This window comes from Muntiacus reevesi, chromosome 15, assembly GCF_963930625.1.
Source record: "Muntiacus reevesi chromosome 15, mMunRee1.1, whole genome shotgun sequence".
NCBI classification, from domain to species: domain Eukaryota; kingdom Metazoa; phylum Chordata; class Mammalia; order Artiodactyla; family Cervidae; genus Muntiacus; species Muntiacus reevesi.
The window spans coordinates 1,616,191-1,634,260 of NC_089263.1; the positions used below are offsets into that span (position 1 = coordinate 1,616,191).

Consider the following 18,070-nt stretch of genomic DNA (forward strand, 5'->3'; position numbering starts at 1 on the left):
TGCTTATCTTTTTTTTCCAATGTACTGGTAACAGGAGTACAACCTTACTCATTCTTTTGTATTCTATATACAGCTTTTAGTGAGCTCAAACTCTTTTCATAATGACGGCATATATTCACATGCACCATTAACTGTAAATAAATCAAGGATATCATGTGCTGACTCATCACATTCCTCACTGTAGACCAGAAACAACAGTGTATTTCTGAGAGGCTTCTCATTTCACTACTGTTTTCAAAAGACTAGAACTGAGGCAATGTTTTCAGAAAGGTTTCTTTTCTTCAGAGTTTTCTTTTGGAAACAGCCCATGTCCTAAAACCAAACCAGTTCCTTTCTGAGTCTTCTTTTATAGTTTTTTTTTTTTTTTTCCAGGGTGACCATTCTGTGGGTGACAGAGAAGAATTAATATATCACTAACCATACACTCTGAAGTTGACAGATACTGCCATATGCAGCCAAGTAATAGGCTGGAATAAATCTTATGCAGGAACAGTAAACAGTTACAGAGTAATTAAAAAACAGAGTGGGAAGAAGGCAACTTACAAGCAGACAAGAGAAATGCCACCGCTGCTGCTGCTGCTGCTGCTAAGTCGCTCAGCCATGTCGGACTCTGTGCGACCCCATGGACCCCATGAGATAGGGAGCAACCCACCAGGCTCCTCCGTCCACAGGATTCTCCAGGCAAGAACACTGGAGTGGGTTGCCATTTCCTTCTCCAAAACATACCACGAGTAGTCACCAAAATTTACTTCCTCTCCTTTCTGGGTACAGAGTTGGACACTTTCTCCTTTTTTCCCAGCTTTCTGAGATAAGTGCTACTTTCAGGCCAAGACTTTTCTCCTTCTGGTTAATGGGATGACACTCCTAGGATGGTTCTGAAAATCGTGTTGAGGATAACAGTTGCCAATAAAGCTCCATCTTTGAATGACTGTGTGAAACAGAACTCTACCAATCCAGGATATTATGATTGTTGGACGAGCTAGAAATAAATTTCCACTGTTTGTAATAAGATAGCATTCTTTCTGGAGTCTACTTAGTATTGCAATCTAGCTGATCCTTACAAGAAGCCTTTCACTTCCCCCACCTTGACTTCAGAGTGTTTAAAATACAAGTAATGACCATCTCCCCTAAACTGATGTTACCACTGTTTTTTTCAGCTTGTAATATTTAAATCCATGGGAGTTTATTAAGATTTTCTATTATATCCATTCTTCCCTATAAAGAAATAATATTCTAAGGCAACAATGACAGGAGGTCATGAAAGGCCAGACTGAAATCAACTTACTACACATTTTCAGAGTTACAATAATGCTAACAAGGTAAAATTCTAATGAAATCACGGAAGAAATAAAAAAGAAAACACTTCAAAGATTTTTTTAGATAAAAATATCTGGAGCAATGGATTGTTACAGACATGAAAAAGTTTGTTGCAGTTTGCTGGAATTCATTTTACCTCCCTCTGGTAAATACTGTGGCTTTAAATACTGTGGCTTAGGCCTACTTCTCAGCTTTTGCTATTAGACTTTTTATATCTGCCATTATCGTCTTTCAGAAAAACCAGACAACCCTATGACTCTCATTATCTTAATGACAAAATTTAAATCTATATGTATATTCCCTTGAGAGGAACAGAGTTAAGTATGAAAGTTATGGAATGCTTGAGTACTTAAGAGGAGTGCCACTGCATGAGACACATTAGAAAAAGAAAATCTCCATGTGTTCCTTCTCGCACACTTTTCTTACGCAAGAAAAAAATACAAACCCACACACAAAAATGAATCTTAACACATGATTTTCTAAAACTCTGAGTTCTCATCTTACTCAAATGTTGATTTATTTTGTGCAACTTAATCTGAGTTTTTATAGTGTTTGACCTTTTCAAAGAAGGTACTGAGGAAAACAATGTAAAACATTCAAACGCAAAAAGGAGTAAACTCCAATGCTTGGGAACATCATACAATATGCAGTCTGTTGACTTAACACCTCATATATCATAAAACTCCCATGAAATTCAACTAACAAAAAATAAACTAACAACTTGAAAATTAAAATTAACTATAATTCACTCATTCCATGATCAATTATCAAGTTAAAAAAACTCAGAAAAACCCATCCTATTATCTGAAGCCTATATAATTACAAATTTTCACTACCAAAGCTGAGAAATATACCTCAGTAGCAGTATTTTTTCTGTTATAACTTGCATTTGTATCAGATAGTGTGTGCTCAGTCGTGATTGACTCTTTACGATCCCATGGGTTACAGGCCATCAGCCTCTGTCCATGGAATATTCCAGGCAAGAAAACTGGAGTGGTTTGCCATTTCCTCCTCCAGAAGTTCTCCCTGACCCTGCGATCGAACCCTGCAATGGCAGGCAGATTCTTTGCTACTGTGCCACTGGTAAAGCCCCAAAGTATAAAAGAAAATGTTTTAACAGTCAACAATTTATTGCATAAAGTACTTCAATAAAATAATACTTCAATAACAACAAATTATGGGATACAATAATAAATGTATTTTAAATGAAAGTACATAAGCAAAAGTGTTTCAATGCTATGGTCATTAAATAAAAGGAATGAGTGGAAACAGCCTTTAAAACAGTAGAAAACCAAATTTCACTTTACAAATCAATAGCAAAGAGAAGAATAAATACTCTGGGCAAAGATAATTTAAAAAGTTTGCATGGCTATATTAACTTACATTTTCTACTGTAATTACCTCTTAACTCCAAAGGAAGGACTAAAATCACTTCATGTCTGAAATGTGATTCTCTGAAACTGCTCTCTTCCCTCCAGGTCTCTAATACATCTGGGCCGACACTTTATGCTAGCTAATTCCAAATTCATTCACCAATCTTTATCATGACATGCCATTATGAAAGAAACTGCAAAAACTAAACGCTAGTATTCCAATTCTCACTTGCACTTGCGGGACCGATTTATGAAACAGGTCTGCAGACCTAAGTGGAAGTCTATCGGTAGACTTCTGAGGGTTTGCTTTCCTGATAAATGAGGCAAACATGACTAATTCATATTTTGAGTAGAAAAATAAATCATTTAATTATTAGTAGATAAAATAAGCTAACTAGTATCACCATTTCAAATTATGAAAACAAAAACTATAGAGGTAACATCATAAAACTGTTCCTTAACAAATTAAGAAAAAAAATGTGCTGTGATCAGTTGTGTCTAATTCTTTGGGACCCATGGACATTAGCCCATCAGGTTCCTCTGTCCATGAAACTTTCCAGGCAAGAATACTGGAATGGATTGCCATTTCCTACTCCAGGGGATCTTCTGACCCAGGGATCCAACCCATGTCTCCTATGTTTTCTGCATTGGCACGCAGATATTCTACCATTGCACCACCGGGGAACATTTCAAGACCACTTTTCATATTGGCTAGTAAAAATTATCAAACTGTGGAAGAAATAAAAATGGAGCACTCCAAATAGTTTTTGTGATTTTGAATACTCAGATACGTTTATAGGAAAGAGAACAAGTGATATATTTTGTTTATTAACTTTAAGAAGATATATTGGTAAAAAATGTTACTAATAAAAATCTTAATCTATCCCTTTAATCAAAAGAATGACAGCTTTGTCATCAAATACTTACACAGAGGATAATTTTAGTCATGTAGATAATTATTGTCATTATGACAAATGGACCCTTGTACTGTACAACATATAAAATTTCTTAATATGATTTTACCTCTACTTTTATATTTACTTTAGAGTAAAAGACATTTTAAAATGCAAATGATTAGTGAATGAACAGCTTCCAAATGCTGAACCACCAAAATACCAGATTTTTATCACACCACAAATTTAATATTTGGTCCTTAATACAGACTGGCAACACATTCTTTTACAGCCACAACTCTTTAAGAACAAATCCTTAGGTTTGTTCTATTAAAAACACATAGGCATCTTCTGCTAAACTTCAACAATCTTTTCCTGGGAAGTGTGAAACTGCTAACTGGAGTGTATTTCCCATTATTTTAATGGGAAAAAAAATTACAACATGTTCTTTTAGGATAATGCAAAAAAATCCTAATTTCTTAATATGCAACCAATACATGGTAAGTAGCTATTATAAATAACTATCCAGTTAGGACACAGGACACTGTGCTTCCTAATCATCAAATCATAAAGTTGTTAACACTTTGCATGCCATAAACATGGCTTATGTTATGGACAGCAATGTTCTAGACCCACACACCTTTTTGTTGACATGTCACACCCTTCAGAACATTTTCAAATGTTTCTGACATTCTAATTCTGCATAAAAAGTACCAATATTTTATCCACATAGTGTTCTGCTTAAAATGTTACACTGAATCTTTCAGACATAAGTATAAATTAGTTAAAAAGACACTGCATTTTGAGATATAAACATTCATAACATTTGGGTATCAATAAAATGAGGTATTTTACTGAGAAAACAATAATTGAGACATTTTTGTATGATATACATATATATTTTATGATATGTATATTTGAATAATACTCTTAATCTATACCATTTTATACTTAAATTCTCATGCAAAATCAGAGTTTAGGGTAGACTATTCGATACCCCAAACTGAAACTAGAGCCAGCAAATATAATTAACACTCAAAAATACTAGTGGCGTTGATGCATTCATAATTCCTAGTAGAAACGTATGATAGTAAATACAAATGTTGCCAGAAAAAGGGGGTGGGAAGAAGAGTGTTGCAGACTGGAAGAACAAACTGCTAAATTATACAGATTTGAGCTTAAACAGTACAGGAAGACTGGGAAGAAGTACTCAGTAAGTACCTCTAAGATAAAGCACATAGCCAAAAAGAAGATGGGTACACCCATCCTGTATCATAACCCCCAATGGCATGTTGCATTCAATTGTTGACAGCACACCCTACATTCATAGTGACTGCTGTTCTTGTGATACACACTTACTGGGAAAATGCACATAATGTGGTGGTGGTTCAGTCGCTCAGTCGTGTCTGACTCTTGCAACCCCACAGACCCGCCAGGCTGCTCTGTTCATGGGATTCTCCAGGCAAGAATACTGGAGTAGGCAGCCATTTCCTTCTCCAGGGGATCTTCCCCACCCAGGAATCATATCCGGGTCTCCTGCATTGCAGGCAGTTTATTTACTGACTGAGCTATGTGGGAAGCCCTAACTTTTACATTATACGTTATTAACAACGTTCCCTTATTTATTATTGGCGTGTACTAATTCATAGAATAGAAATATTCACACAACAAAGTTGTATAAAGTTATAAGAACTGCTTTATTGTGGAAACGAGTAGAAGCTGTAACACAACTACATTTCACTAATTAATTTAAACTTGATTCAAATAACGTTACTGAAAACTTTATAGAAATTTAACTTATATACATCCTAAACAAAAAGCTTCCTCTTTTAAAACAGAATTACCTCTGGGCAGAGCTGTCATTCATTCAGAAATTCAATTAGCTTGCTTCTAATACTGATTTGCCTTCATTGGGAGAAAGAAAGCTTGGGTGATTAAAAGAAAAAAAAATTAACAGTTTTGGAATACAGGATTATTTAGACAGCAAAGTAAAGCTTGGCTGGAGTCTACCATTGTTAGGTAATGATTCTTGGCAGTATGAGTGTGCTAAATGCCTGGGAGAAGGTAAGCATGATATGGAAAGAATAAATTAGAAGGAAAAACATTATTCTTCAGGTAACTATTACAACATTTGCAGTGTCTTCAGAAATAGAAATTCCTCTTTCTGCTCCATCTGCTATATAGTGCTCAGGTTCCAAAACACATTCCAGATACTTAGGCCAGCTATTCTAATAGCTAATTGACTTCATGGCCCAGTTTAAGTGATCAACTACTACATAACACATTTTTCCTAGTGGAAAACATTTAATATTTCTAATCAATCCATTAAGAAAGGAATTTGGAAATATAATTTCAAAAAAATATACAATATATTTTGGAAATATAATCTGCTTCTAATTAGAAGACCATAAGAATAGTGAAAGAGTTAAATCATTAACTCAATTATATTATTTAGTTCTGCCCTTTTCCACATAAAAATCAATTCCACTATAAACATGAGCTTCCCTGGTGGCTCAGACAGTAAAGCGTCTGCCTACAATGCGGGAGACTGGGGTTCGATCTCTGGGTCAGGAAGATCTCCTGGAGAAGGAAATGGCAACCCACTCCAGTACTCTTGCCTGGAAAATCCCATGGATGGGGGAACCTGGTAGGCTACAGTCCAAGGGGTCGCAAAGAGTCGGACACGACTGAGTGACTTCACTTCACTATAAACATGTCCTAAGCAAACGACAACAGCAACACCTCACACATCTTGAAAATCTCTAATTTGGTTTTCAGTAAAAAAAATTCTCAATTAAAAATAGAACAACTTACCTTTAAAATCATCTCTTGCTCCTTGCCCGTCCTTCTTGTTCATTTTTATGTCAGAGCAGTTGTTAGAGGCACCTTTAGAGTTTTCAAGGTAAGCTGAGCTTGCTCCTTTCTTGGAGGGATGAGGATCACAGAGTTTTGCATTAATCTTATAAAGCTCGAGGGCTTTAATAGCTGCTGCATTGTTATCCATACGACGAAAAGTTGGACAGGAAGCACAAAACTCATTCGTGCAGGCCTCATTTCCACAGCCCTCAGTTAACTGGTGGTAGTAGCGTTCTATTAGATGTTTTGCAGCTGCTCGCTTCCTGTACCAGACATTCAAACAATAAGCACAGTGATTAGTACAGCTCTCAGGTACAAAGCTCAACAGATCATCAGCAAGGCAAAAGTTAGTCAAGCACTGAAGTAATAAACTTGCATATTAAGATGAAGTATAGAAATAGAGATGCACTACTTACACAAAACCTTTAACTGGAGAAATATTTGATAGCTATTTCCTAAGACCTATGAATACCAATGTTTGTCAAAATACTGTTTTCATAGAATGTGCTTTCCTTTGGTATGGTGAGTGGGGCTTGTTTGATGTGTTTTAATTGTTTAGCACAACAGCTGAAAAGTTTTGTGGCTAAGAGGTTTAGTATTTTATCACTTTATAATTAACACTAAGAAAATGAAGAGTCTAAAGTACCATTCCAGCTTTCTTTTATATAATCCCCATTTTGTTTTAACAGTCTGTAAATACTTGATTAACACAGAACTTCTACGTGGAACAAAAAAGTGCCCCTCCTTCACTATATGAAGAATTTTTAAAGATATTTATAAGTAAAATACTCAAAGCTTGTATTATATTGCAAGAAAGTGGTTCAAAACATACTACCCTGAACCCAAAAGGTGTCATTAAACCTTCCTCAATACCATGGTACCATTAATACTATTAATACCTCATTAATACCACACCATGGGAATACTGAATATTTTAAATTCTTTTTAGAGCAAAATCTTATATCCCTCTTACTTTGTGAGCTTAACGTATGTGAATTAATGTTTCATTACTGCTGTTCCAGAAGACCTAGCAAGGTCAGTGAAAGCGAAAGTGTTAGTCCCTTAGTCATGTTGGACTCTTTGCAACTCATAGACTCATTGCAGGCTGACTCGTTGTAGGCTGCAGAACCAACTCACTGGAAAAGACCCTGATGCTTGGAAAGACTGAAGGCAGGAGGAGAAGGGGACAACAGAGGATGAGATGGTTGGATGGCATCACCGACTCAACAGACATGAGTTTCAGCAAGCTCCGGGAATTGGTGACGGACAGGGAGGCCCTTGCATGCTGCTGTCCTTGGAGTCACCAAGAGTTGGACCCGACTGGGCAACTGAACTGAACTGAACTGAACTGAGACTGTAGCCCACCAAGCTCCTCTGTCCATGGAATTCTCCAGGCAAGAAAACTGGAGTGGGTTGCCATTTCCTTCTCCAGGGGATATTTCCGATCTAGGGATTTAACCCGGGTCTCCTGTATTACAGGCAGACTCTTGACCATTTGAGCCACCCAGGGAAGCCCAGCAAGAATACTGAAGAAGGGGTTATTTCATCAAGTAAGAAGTTGGACTAGATTTCTATCTTTACTGTTTATTCAAATCTTAAGATCTATATACTTCTACTACTATTGATGCTATAAAACCATAACTTTGAGTAGTCTACTGGATTAAAAAAAATCATAATTCATAGCTATTCCTTTTGGTTCCAAATATACATGTAGGAATAAAAACATCAAATAATCATAACTAGAAAAAATAATTTACCTAATTTAATTCTTACGATGTTCTTACAATTATCTCACAAACATGAAGGACTAAATGGCAAACAGTATTAGAGTTTACATCTTGTTAATTGTGAGATACATCTTGTTAATCATGAGAAACGGAACTCACAAGAAGACAAATAAGAGACACATCAGTAAGTTCAATTTTGTCTCAAAAGTAGGACTTTGCCTCTAAACTATCAAGGTAAGTGACAAACAGTAATAAACCCATTCAATTCATTCTGCTGCTATGTTTTTCAGAAGTTCCATGCAAATTTACCACTCACTACATGCAAACAGAGGAAAATAGAAAAACCCACAAAATGTTCTTAAAAACTGCATGAACATGACTTGAAATATCTTATTATATGCAGTTATAAATAATTCCACTCCTGAAAATTAAAATGTATTATTCCAAATATATCACTGTGCAAAATATTAAAGTGACAACATGTAAAGAGAAGTAAAGGATCTGTAAGATTTATGCCACACTTTGCTGCTTCTTCAAAAATGCAATAGCTTTCCTTAGTGAGAATATAAATAAATATGCATTTTCTTTCTGGAAGTAAATTATTAACAGGCATCAAAAGTCTTAAAAGTGAATATGAGGATCAACCATATGAACCAAAGATCCCATTTTTGGTGAAATAGGACAGCTTTGCAAAATACGATGTTTCTATAAAGTCTGGGGAAAAACTGACATACCATAAAAATAGGAGATTACTAAAAGGAACTGATAACCATCCACACAATGGAATAAATAAAAATTATCAAGATCTGAATTTAGCATAGATCATTAATTGATCTTTTAATTGTAAAAGTCAGTCACAAAGTACTGTCATAATTAGCCATTTTTACTTCAAAGTGTTAATAGCCATTTTCTGAATGTGATTGGATGGGTTTTTAAAATTATTCTATCATGTTGCTTGTAAGTTATTTTTTCTATAACAGTACTTATTTAAAATTAATGAATATGAATGGGGAAATGTTAGTGGTTTTAAAACTTCATATATATGATTTGAATGGCTTCCAGGTTTACTAAATTATCAATATGATTTTTTGAAGATTAGTTTCAAAGTTCAAAATACCAAAAATAATTTAGCTACTTTTAATAAGAATGTTAGGTTTTGTCCTTTAAAAAAAAAAAAGTCATATACATAATGCTTTTGAATGCAATGCACAAACAAGTGTGAACACTAAAAACAGAACAAGACTGAGAAATCAGAAAACTGGCTTTAAGTCTCAAAGTAGCTGTACTATCGAGCCTCAGTTTCCAATCTTTAAGGCTCCTTTCAGTTCTAAATCTGTAACAGGGAGGTGAGCCAAGTACAAGCATTTATTGAATAGCTAGTAACATACTGGACACACTGCTAGGCACTATGACATAGGTTATCTCATCTGAGTTCCTAACTCTGAGGATTACTGTCAGTCTACAGCCAAAAAAGGGACACAGAGTCAAATCATGTATCCAAGGTCACACAGCATAACTGCAGAACTTGGATAAAAACAGGAGTCCAGAGGCCTTCCGGCTTCAGAGTCTAAGTCTACTATACTGTCTTACAGAAGGTGATACATTTCAATTCCAATTCTTAACAATAGCAGTACTAAAAACTTTTATGGAAAAAAAAAATCCCATAAATAGTATGGAACTGAAAAAAGTAAAATGTATTCTGAAAAACCATAATTTGAATCTCATATTTATGGAGTATCTGGCATCACACAAGAACACAAGCTTCTTGAGGAACAGGTAGCACTCTATTTGGCAAAGTAAACATACCTATTTTTTGAAGACCTACATGTTAGGCATTTTACAGATACTCTCACTTTGGAAGATAGTAAACCCTGTAAGTTAAAAGCTCACACTCAGGCCAGACTGTCCAAGTTCACATGCTGGCTCTGCCACTTAATAACTATGTGACCCTGAATAAGTTTACTTAAACCTCCTGTGTCTCAGTTTCCTCAACTTAAAAATGATGGTATACAGGATTATTGTGGCTGTGAGAACTGAATGAGTTACTATATATATACAAAGTCCTTAGAACACTGCACAGCACACAGTAAGCACAATGTGTTAGCCACTGTTACTGTTATAATTGTTACTACCATCCTAAAAGTCTATAATTATGGTCAAAGGAGTTACATAACTAGTCACACATTTTATAAGAGATCTGAACCCAGGTTTGACTCCAAACCTTGGGCCTTTAATACCATTGAGAATAGATTTAAGAGTAGGCTCCTCTATCTGATCCACTTCTTTGCCCCAAGACTTAGAAATAGCAGCTAGACTGATGAGACAAGACTGAAAGGCCAAGCCAGAATCTCCATGTTATCAGTGGGATCAACCATACCAAGCATTTTTCTCTTCCCTCACTTCACTGACACCTGGAATTACCTGTACACAATTCTGTATCCCCATCTAATTAAGAGCATATAAAAAGGTCTCAACATTGGGAAATGTGTACGCTAATAATGACATTTTGGTAATTAACCTGTACAAGATTAATCCCTATATATTAAGAGTTACCAATTCAAAGATCATGGACCAAATCTGTCACCTCTTTTTTTAAAAGCTCTGTAGGCTAGGAATTGTTCTTAAATTTTAAATGGTTGAGAAAGTCAGTTAAAAAAATAACATCTTGTGACATGTAAAAATTACATGAAATTCAAATTTTAGCATCCACAAAGTATTACTTAGAACATAACCACACTCATTAATTTACATGTTGCCTACTGCTGTTTTCACACTAAAGCAGCATAGTTGAGTAGTTTTCAGAGATTGTAGTCTAGCCTGCAGAGACTAAAATAAACACCACGTGACAGAAACAATTTCCCAACTCTTAATTTAGAGACTGTGCCCTCCAGTGAGGCTTCCATCCAATCATGTGGCCTCCTCACTCTTTTCAATCAGCAAATCAGTGCAATAAAATGTGTAACTCCCTCAAATGTGAAGAAAGGAGGGAGGGAGGAAAGGAAAGGTAAAGAAGGGACAAGGAGAGAGAAAGAGGAGGAAGAAAATGAGAAAACAGGAAAGATATGAAGAAAGGTGCTTTCCCTACTGGTTCCATCTTATGGGTCATTCAAAACCATCCCAAGATGGGTTGGGGCTTACTTTCTATAATTTCCTTACATCTTACTTTTATTCTATGCAAAAAACAAACCAAGTACTTTATAACATACTGACTTTTTATAAAAGGTACTTCTTATCAAATCCTGTAAAACCATCTAGTGAGAGTGCTCTCAATGCTCTTGACTCTTAACATTACTTACACTTTTAAAACAAGCAGTACTTTCCACTGACTTATTTTATTTCTACGAATCAGTAACACAGTCCTACAAGTAAATGTTCTATGGAATAAATCATATGTGGAGGGCAAGTTACTCTAGAAAACTTTGCAGAAATCTTTTTAAGAATGGTTTCACCTTCAGGGAAAGGGATGTCAGTGACTTTGAAATGTATGGGGATAAAAAGATGGATTGATGAATAAAAGTAGAAGGGGAGATATGTGACAAAGCAATGTAAATAATAAAAGCAGAATCTAGATGACAAATGAGATGAAAAAATCTAGTAGAGGTGATGGAATTCCAGCTAAGCTACTTCAAATCCTAAAAGATGATGCTGTGAGAGTGTTGCACTCAACATGCCAGCAAATTTGGAAAACTCAGCAGTGGCCACAGGACTGGAAAAGGTCAGTTTCCATTCCAAATTGCAAAGAAAGGCAAAGCCAAAGAATGTTCGAACTACCACACAACTGCACTCATCTCACATGCTAGCAAAGCAGTACTCAAAATTCTCCAAGCAAGGATTCAACAGTCCATGAACCCAGAACCTGCAGATCCTCAAGCTGGATTTAGAAAAGCCAGAGGAACCAGAGATCCAATTGCCAACATCTGCTGGATCACAGAAAAAGCAAGAGCGTTCCAGAAAAACATCTACTTCTGCTTCACTGACTATGCTAAAGCCTTTGACTATGTGGATCACAGCAAACTGCGGAAAATTCTTCAAGAGATGGGAATACCAGACCACCATACCCGCCTCCTGAGAAACCTGTATGGAGATCAAGAAGCAACATTTAGAACCAGACAGGGAACAATGGATTGGTTACAAATAGGCAAAGAAGTACTTCAAGACTGTATATTGTTACCCTGTTTATTTAACTTATATGCAGAGTACATCATGCGAAATGCTGGGCTCGATGAAGCACAAACTAGAATCAAGGCTGCAGGGAGAAATATCAATAACCTCAGATAAGCAGATGACACCACCCTTACGGAAGAAAGCGAACTAAAGAGTCTGTTGATGAAAGTGAAAGAGGAGAGTGAAAAAGCTGGCTTAAAACTGAACATTCAAAACACTAAGATCATGGCGTCTGGTCCCATCACTTCATGGCAAATAGATGGGGAACAGTGGAAACAGTGGCTGACTTTATTTTTCTGGACTCCAAAATCACTGCAGATGATGACCGCGGCCATGAAATTAAAAGACTTGCTCCTTGGAAGGAAAGCTATGACCAACCTAGACAGCATGTTAAAAAGCAAAGACATTACTTTGCCAACAAAGGTCCATATGGTCAAAGCTATGGTTTTTCCAGTAGTCGTGTATGGTTGTGAGATTTAGACAATAAAGAAGCTGAGTGCTGAAAAATGAATGCTTCTGAACTGTAGTGTTGGAGAAGACTCTTGAGAATCCCCTGGACTGCAAGGAGATCCAACCAGTCCATCCTAAAGGAGATCAGTCCTGAATATTCATTAGAAGGATTGAGGCTGAAGCTCTAATACTTTGGCCACCTGATGCAAAGAACTGACTCACTGGAAAAGACCCTGATGTTGGGAAAGATTGAAAGCAGGAGGAGAAGGGGACCACAGAGGATGAGATGGTTGGATGGCATCACCAACTCGATGGACATGAATTTGAGCAACCTCTGGGAAATGGTGAAGGATAGGGAAGCCTGGCATGCTGCAGTTCATGGGGTCACAAAGAGTCAGACACAACTGAACAACAATAAAGATGACAGGCACATGGCATCAACTTATCTGCTTGTTTGTAAATTTTTAAAATAAATCATGCGGGGAAAATACTGTTGCCACATTGCAACTTTTTTAGAGAGTAGATCAAATAAACAGCCATCAACTACATTTAACTACAGAATAAGATATAGTTTCCACAAAAAAGTTTTTACTTTAATTGGTATATTTTCCTTTAGAAATATGTTTAACAGTAACTGCTGAGTACTCTTACTGAGGTTTATAATCTGTGCCTAAATAGTTTCTTACACAGTATACACAGAAACTGTAGAATAAACATTTATATAAAATTACTCATCTTAAAAAATCTTTTGGTTTTTTAAACAGCGTGACATTTTAGAGTGAAGTGTAATAAACAAACAATAAAATATATCCATCCATCTCCCTCCAATTAAGATCTGAAAGGGAAAGGAATACAAAGCACATGTTGGGATTACTGTACAACAACTACTAATTCTGTGATGATCATGAAATATGGTCTTTGATTTCTGCTTCTGATTCAAAGACAATCAAGACAAAACTTGTTCCATGACTAATTATACACTTGCGTGTCTACCATGGATCAGGCAATATGCTGTAATTTCTGTGACAAAGATCTGGCTGGCTGGCTGACTACTTTGCAATTCTAGATAGCTGGATCACCTATAAAACAATCTTTTTGTTAGCGAGCTCAGAAAACCTTGGAGATACTTTAAAACATAATAGATTTAATATACACTGCTGAGAAAACACCTAGAGTTCTTTCAGTGTTAGGGTGAAAAAATTATTAAGACAGATCTTTTAATTTATACTAAAGATTATTTAATATATATCAAAGTTAGTTTTGTATAGATGATAAATAAACCCATAGGTATATTCCTCCATCAACTGAACTGTACAATCATTAAACCATCTGAGAAAACATAAAAAACTAACCAGAACTAAGCCAGCAAGAGAAAAAGGAAGCACCAGACCAATTCCCCCACAAAACTCTGACTTATATGTGATGCTAAAATGTTTTTAAGACCTCCAAAACCAGTTAGAAAGCTGTAGGTAAACCCAGCAAACTCAAAGACTAAACTAGCCAGAAATGTGTAAGAAAAGTTATTCCATATCAATTGCCTCAACCTCTCCCCAAGTAGCACAGTTCACAACAGTGATGAAAAGCCTAACTTGCAGCATCACCCTTGGATAAGGGGGGGAAAAAAAGAGAGAGAGAAGAATTATGTCCAACATTCCAGTTTTTCAAGGGGCTGCACAAGGGACTAGTTTCTGTCTAGCCTAACTCAGAGAACTGGCACCAGCATACACTGGATGCTGAGGAAAACAAAAGGCAGGTCTGGCTTGCTGCAGCCCCAGAGAACCTTAAGTGTGACGGAAAGACACAAGAGAGGGCAAAAGACTACACACTCTTGGAAAAAAAAAAAATAATAAACCCCTTCAATTGGGAAATTATAAGGACAAATCCAGAGAAGATGCACCCCCTAAAAGATTTTAGAGGTACCAAGATTCTCTAGCTACACTGAATGACGTGATCCTCCCCTCTATGAAGCCAGTCCATGAAGAATGGGAGAGGTGTTTTCCAAATGAAAAATCCACAACAACAAGACACAAAAAACATAATCATGACCCAGTCAAATAAAGAAAATAAAGTTCTAGAAAATGACCTTAAAGAGATAAGAGTTTTACAAATTAAAATGACAAAAAAAATTCAGTATAACTGCCATAAGGAAACAAAGTACAACAGAACATAAATTAAAAACTAGATGAAATCATGGTGCATGAACAAAATGAGAACATCAACAAAAAAAAATAAAAAAAAATAAACCCAAACAAAAATTCTAGAGCTGAAGAATATAATAACTGAACTGAAAAATTCACAAGAGGGGATTAGTGGCAGATTTGATCAAGCCTAAGGCGGGGGGGAAATCAATGAACTTGACGGGTGAGTCTTTGAAATTCTTGAGTCAGAAGGAAAAAAAGCAAAAAAAAAAAAACAAAAAAAAACCCACAAAAGTGAAGAAAGTCAAAGGGACTTATGGGATGGAACATCACCAAGTTGACCAACATATGCATTGGGGAATACCAGCTAGAGAAGAGAGAATGAAGCAGGCTAAATGAAAAACTAATAGCCAAATGCCGCCCAAATCTGAGGAAGAAAATGGACATCTTAATTTTAAGAAGCTCAAAGGACTCCAATTAGGATGAACCCAAAGAGGTAGATAGTAAGATGCAAAATAAAAAATAGAGAATTCTGAAAGCTACTAAACAGAAACACCTGGTCGCACACAAGGAAGCTATCATAAGACTACAAATACACTTATCAGCAGAAATCTTGCAGGCCAGAAAGGAGTATGATGACATAGTCACAGTGCTGGAAATAAGTAACGTCCAACCAAAAACACTATTATTTGGCAAAACTGACTTTAAACGCAAAGGAGATATAAATACCTCCTAGCATAAAAAAAAAGCTGAGCTAGTTCATCAACATTAAACCTGCCTTACAAGAAATGTGAAAGGATACACGACAAAACAGCATCTGAAAATATAACGCCTTCAGGTAAAGGTAAATTTATAGACACAGAATCCTGTAATACTGCAATGGTGATGAGTAAATCACTTTATATTCAGGTAGAGTTAGAACAACATTAAAAACAAAAACTCCACTATAAGGACTTCTCTGGCAGTCCAATGGTTAGGAAACCACCTGACAAGGCAGAGGATGCAGGTTCAACTCTGGTTAGGAAACTAAGATTCCGTCTGCTGCCAAGCAACTGAGTTCTCATGCGGCAACTGCCAAGCCTGCAAAGAACTAAAGAGTCCACGCACCACCACCAAAGATCCGACACACGCGACAAAGACTCTGAGTGCTGCAGCTAGCACTCGACACAGTCAAACAAACAAATAACTGTTTTTAAACTCAGCTATATGTTAACGGATATACAAAAGGTGTGATTTATGTCATAACAAAAAGGAGAAACATGCAAAGTTTTTGTATGCAACTGAAATAATCAGTTGTTTAAAATACATCACTACTACTGTAAGATTATATGTAATCACCATGGTGAACACAATGGTAAACACTAGCTTTCCCAGTGACTCAGTGGTAAAGAAGCTGCCTGTAATAGAAGCCACAGGAAACATGCTCAATCCCTGGGTCGGGAAGATCCCCTGGAGAAGGGAATGGCTACTCACTCCAGTATTCTTGCCTGGAGAATTCCATGCACAGAGGAGCCTGGCGGGCTACAGTCCATAGGGTCACAAAGAGTCAGACACGACCGAAATGACTTAGCACACAAACACAAAGACAATACTTACAAAAGACGCACAAAGAAAGGAATCAAAGCATGTCACTATAAGAAAAAAAAAAAAACAACAAAACACAAAGGAAGACATCTCACAGGGAAAAAGGGAAAAAAATAACTATAAGATATACAAAAAACAATTAGCAAGATGGCAATAGTAAATCCTTTCCTATCAGTACTTTAAATATTAATGGATTAAACTCCTAATCAAAAGATACAGAATGGCTAAATAGGTTAATAAATTAAAAAAAGAAAAACCCAACTGTGGGGAAGAGAGTAAATCACCAAGACGGCGTGTTCAGGCTCTTTTGCCCCAGGTTTTGTAAACAGTGAGCATGCAGCAGCTGAGATCACTGATCGCACTATGCATGTGCATCATGAGGCACTGCTTGGTCACAGGCTGCTGTGTGCTGTCAGCACGTGAGCTCCACCTAGAAAGTGGCGGCATTTCTGCTACGTCACGGCTGTGCCCGTGGAGCCAGCCACGGGAGGAGAGAGTACAGCAGGTCTGCTGCTTCAGCTGCGGCGCCAGCCAGGCGAGAATGAAGAATACACGGGTCTGCAAGTCCTATGACTCCTTGAGCTTCTTCCAGCTTCCCCACTCGTGCCTTGTCTACCATGGGTTCAATCAGCAGTATGCACAGTGAGATACAGTGAGACACCTAGCATCATGGACAGATCAGCAAGACCCCAACTAATGCTGTATACAGAAGAGTTACTTTACAGATACAAGGACACACACACACAAGCTGAAAGTGAAACAAAGAAAAAACATACTATGCAAGTGATAACCAAAAGAAGGCAGATAATATGAGAAAATAAAGTGCAAGTTAAAAACTCTCATTAAGAAACAAAGGACAAATGTCTGTTTAGTTCTTTGGCCCATTTTTTGATTGGGTCATTTATTTTTCTGGAATTGAGCTTCAGGAGTTGCTTGTATATTTTTGAGATTAATCCTTTGTCTGTTTCTTCATTTGCTATTATTTTCTCCCAATCTGAGGGCTGTCTTTTCACCTTACTTATAGTTTCCTTTGTAGTGCAAAAGCTTTTAAGTTTCATTAGGTCCCATTTGTTTAGTTTTGCTTTTATTTCCAATATTCTGGGAGGTGGGTCATAGAGGATCCTGCTGAGATTTATGTCAGAGAGTGTTTTGCCTATGTTCTCCTCTAGGAGTTTTATAGTTTCTGGTCTTACATTTAGATCTTTAATCCATTTTGAGTTTATTTTTGTGTATGGTGTTAGAAAGTGTTCTAGTTTCATTCTTTTACAAGTGGTTGACCAGTTTTCCCAGCACCACTTGTTAAAGAGGTTATCTTTTTTCCATTGTATATCCTTGCCTCCTTTGTCAAAGATAAGGTGTAGAAGACATACAGATGGCTAACAAACACATGAAAAGATGCTCAACATCACTCATTATTAGAGAAATGCAAATCAAAACCACAATGAGATACCATTACACGCCAGTCAGGATGGCTGCTATCCAAAAGTCTACAAGCAATAAATGCTGGAGAGGGTGTGGAGAAAAGGGAACCCTCTTACACTGTTGGTGGGAATGCAAACTAGTACAGC

The 18,070-nt window shown here is 36.7% G+C and overlaps 1 protein-coding gene across 5 annotated transcripts in view; it reads right to left on the bottom strand.

The window, feature by feature from the left end:
- Positions 1 to 18,070, bottom strand: part of UBE3A (ubiquitin protein ligase E3A) — a 93,011-nt gene that overhangs the window by 24,665 nt on the left and 50,276 nt on the right. For all 5 annotated transcript variants that reach the window (XM_065906847.1, XM_065906844.1, XM_065906848.1 and 2 more), the window contains one exon: positions 6,398 to 6,702. In XM_065906847.1, coding sequence (XP_065762919.1) covers positions 6,398 to 6,702 — 305 coding nt within the window. The remainder of the gene's footprint in view (positions 1 to 6,397; positions 6,703 to 18,070) is intronic.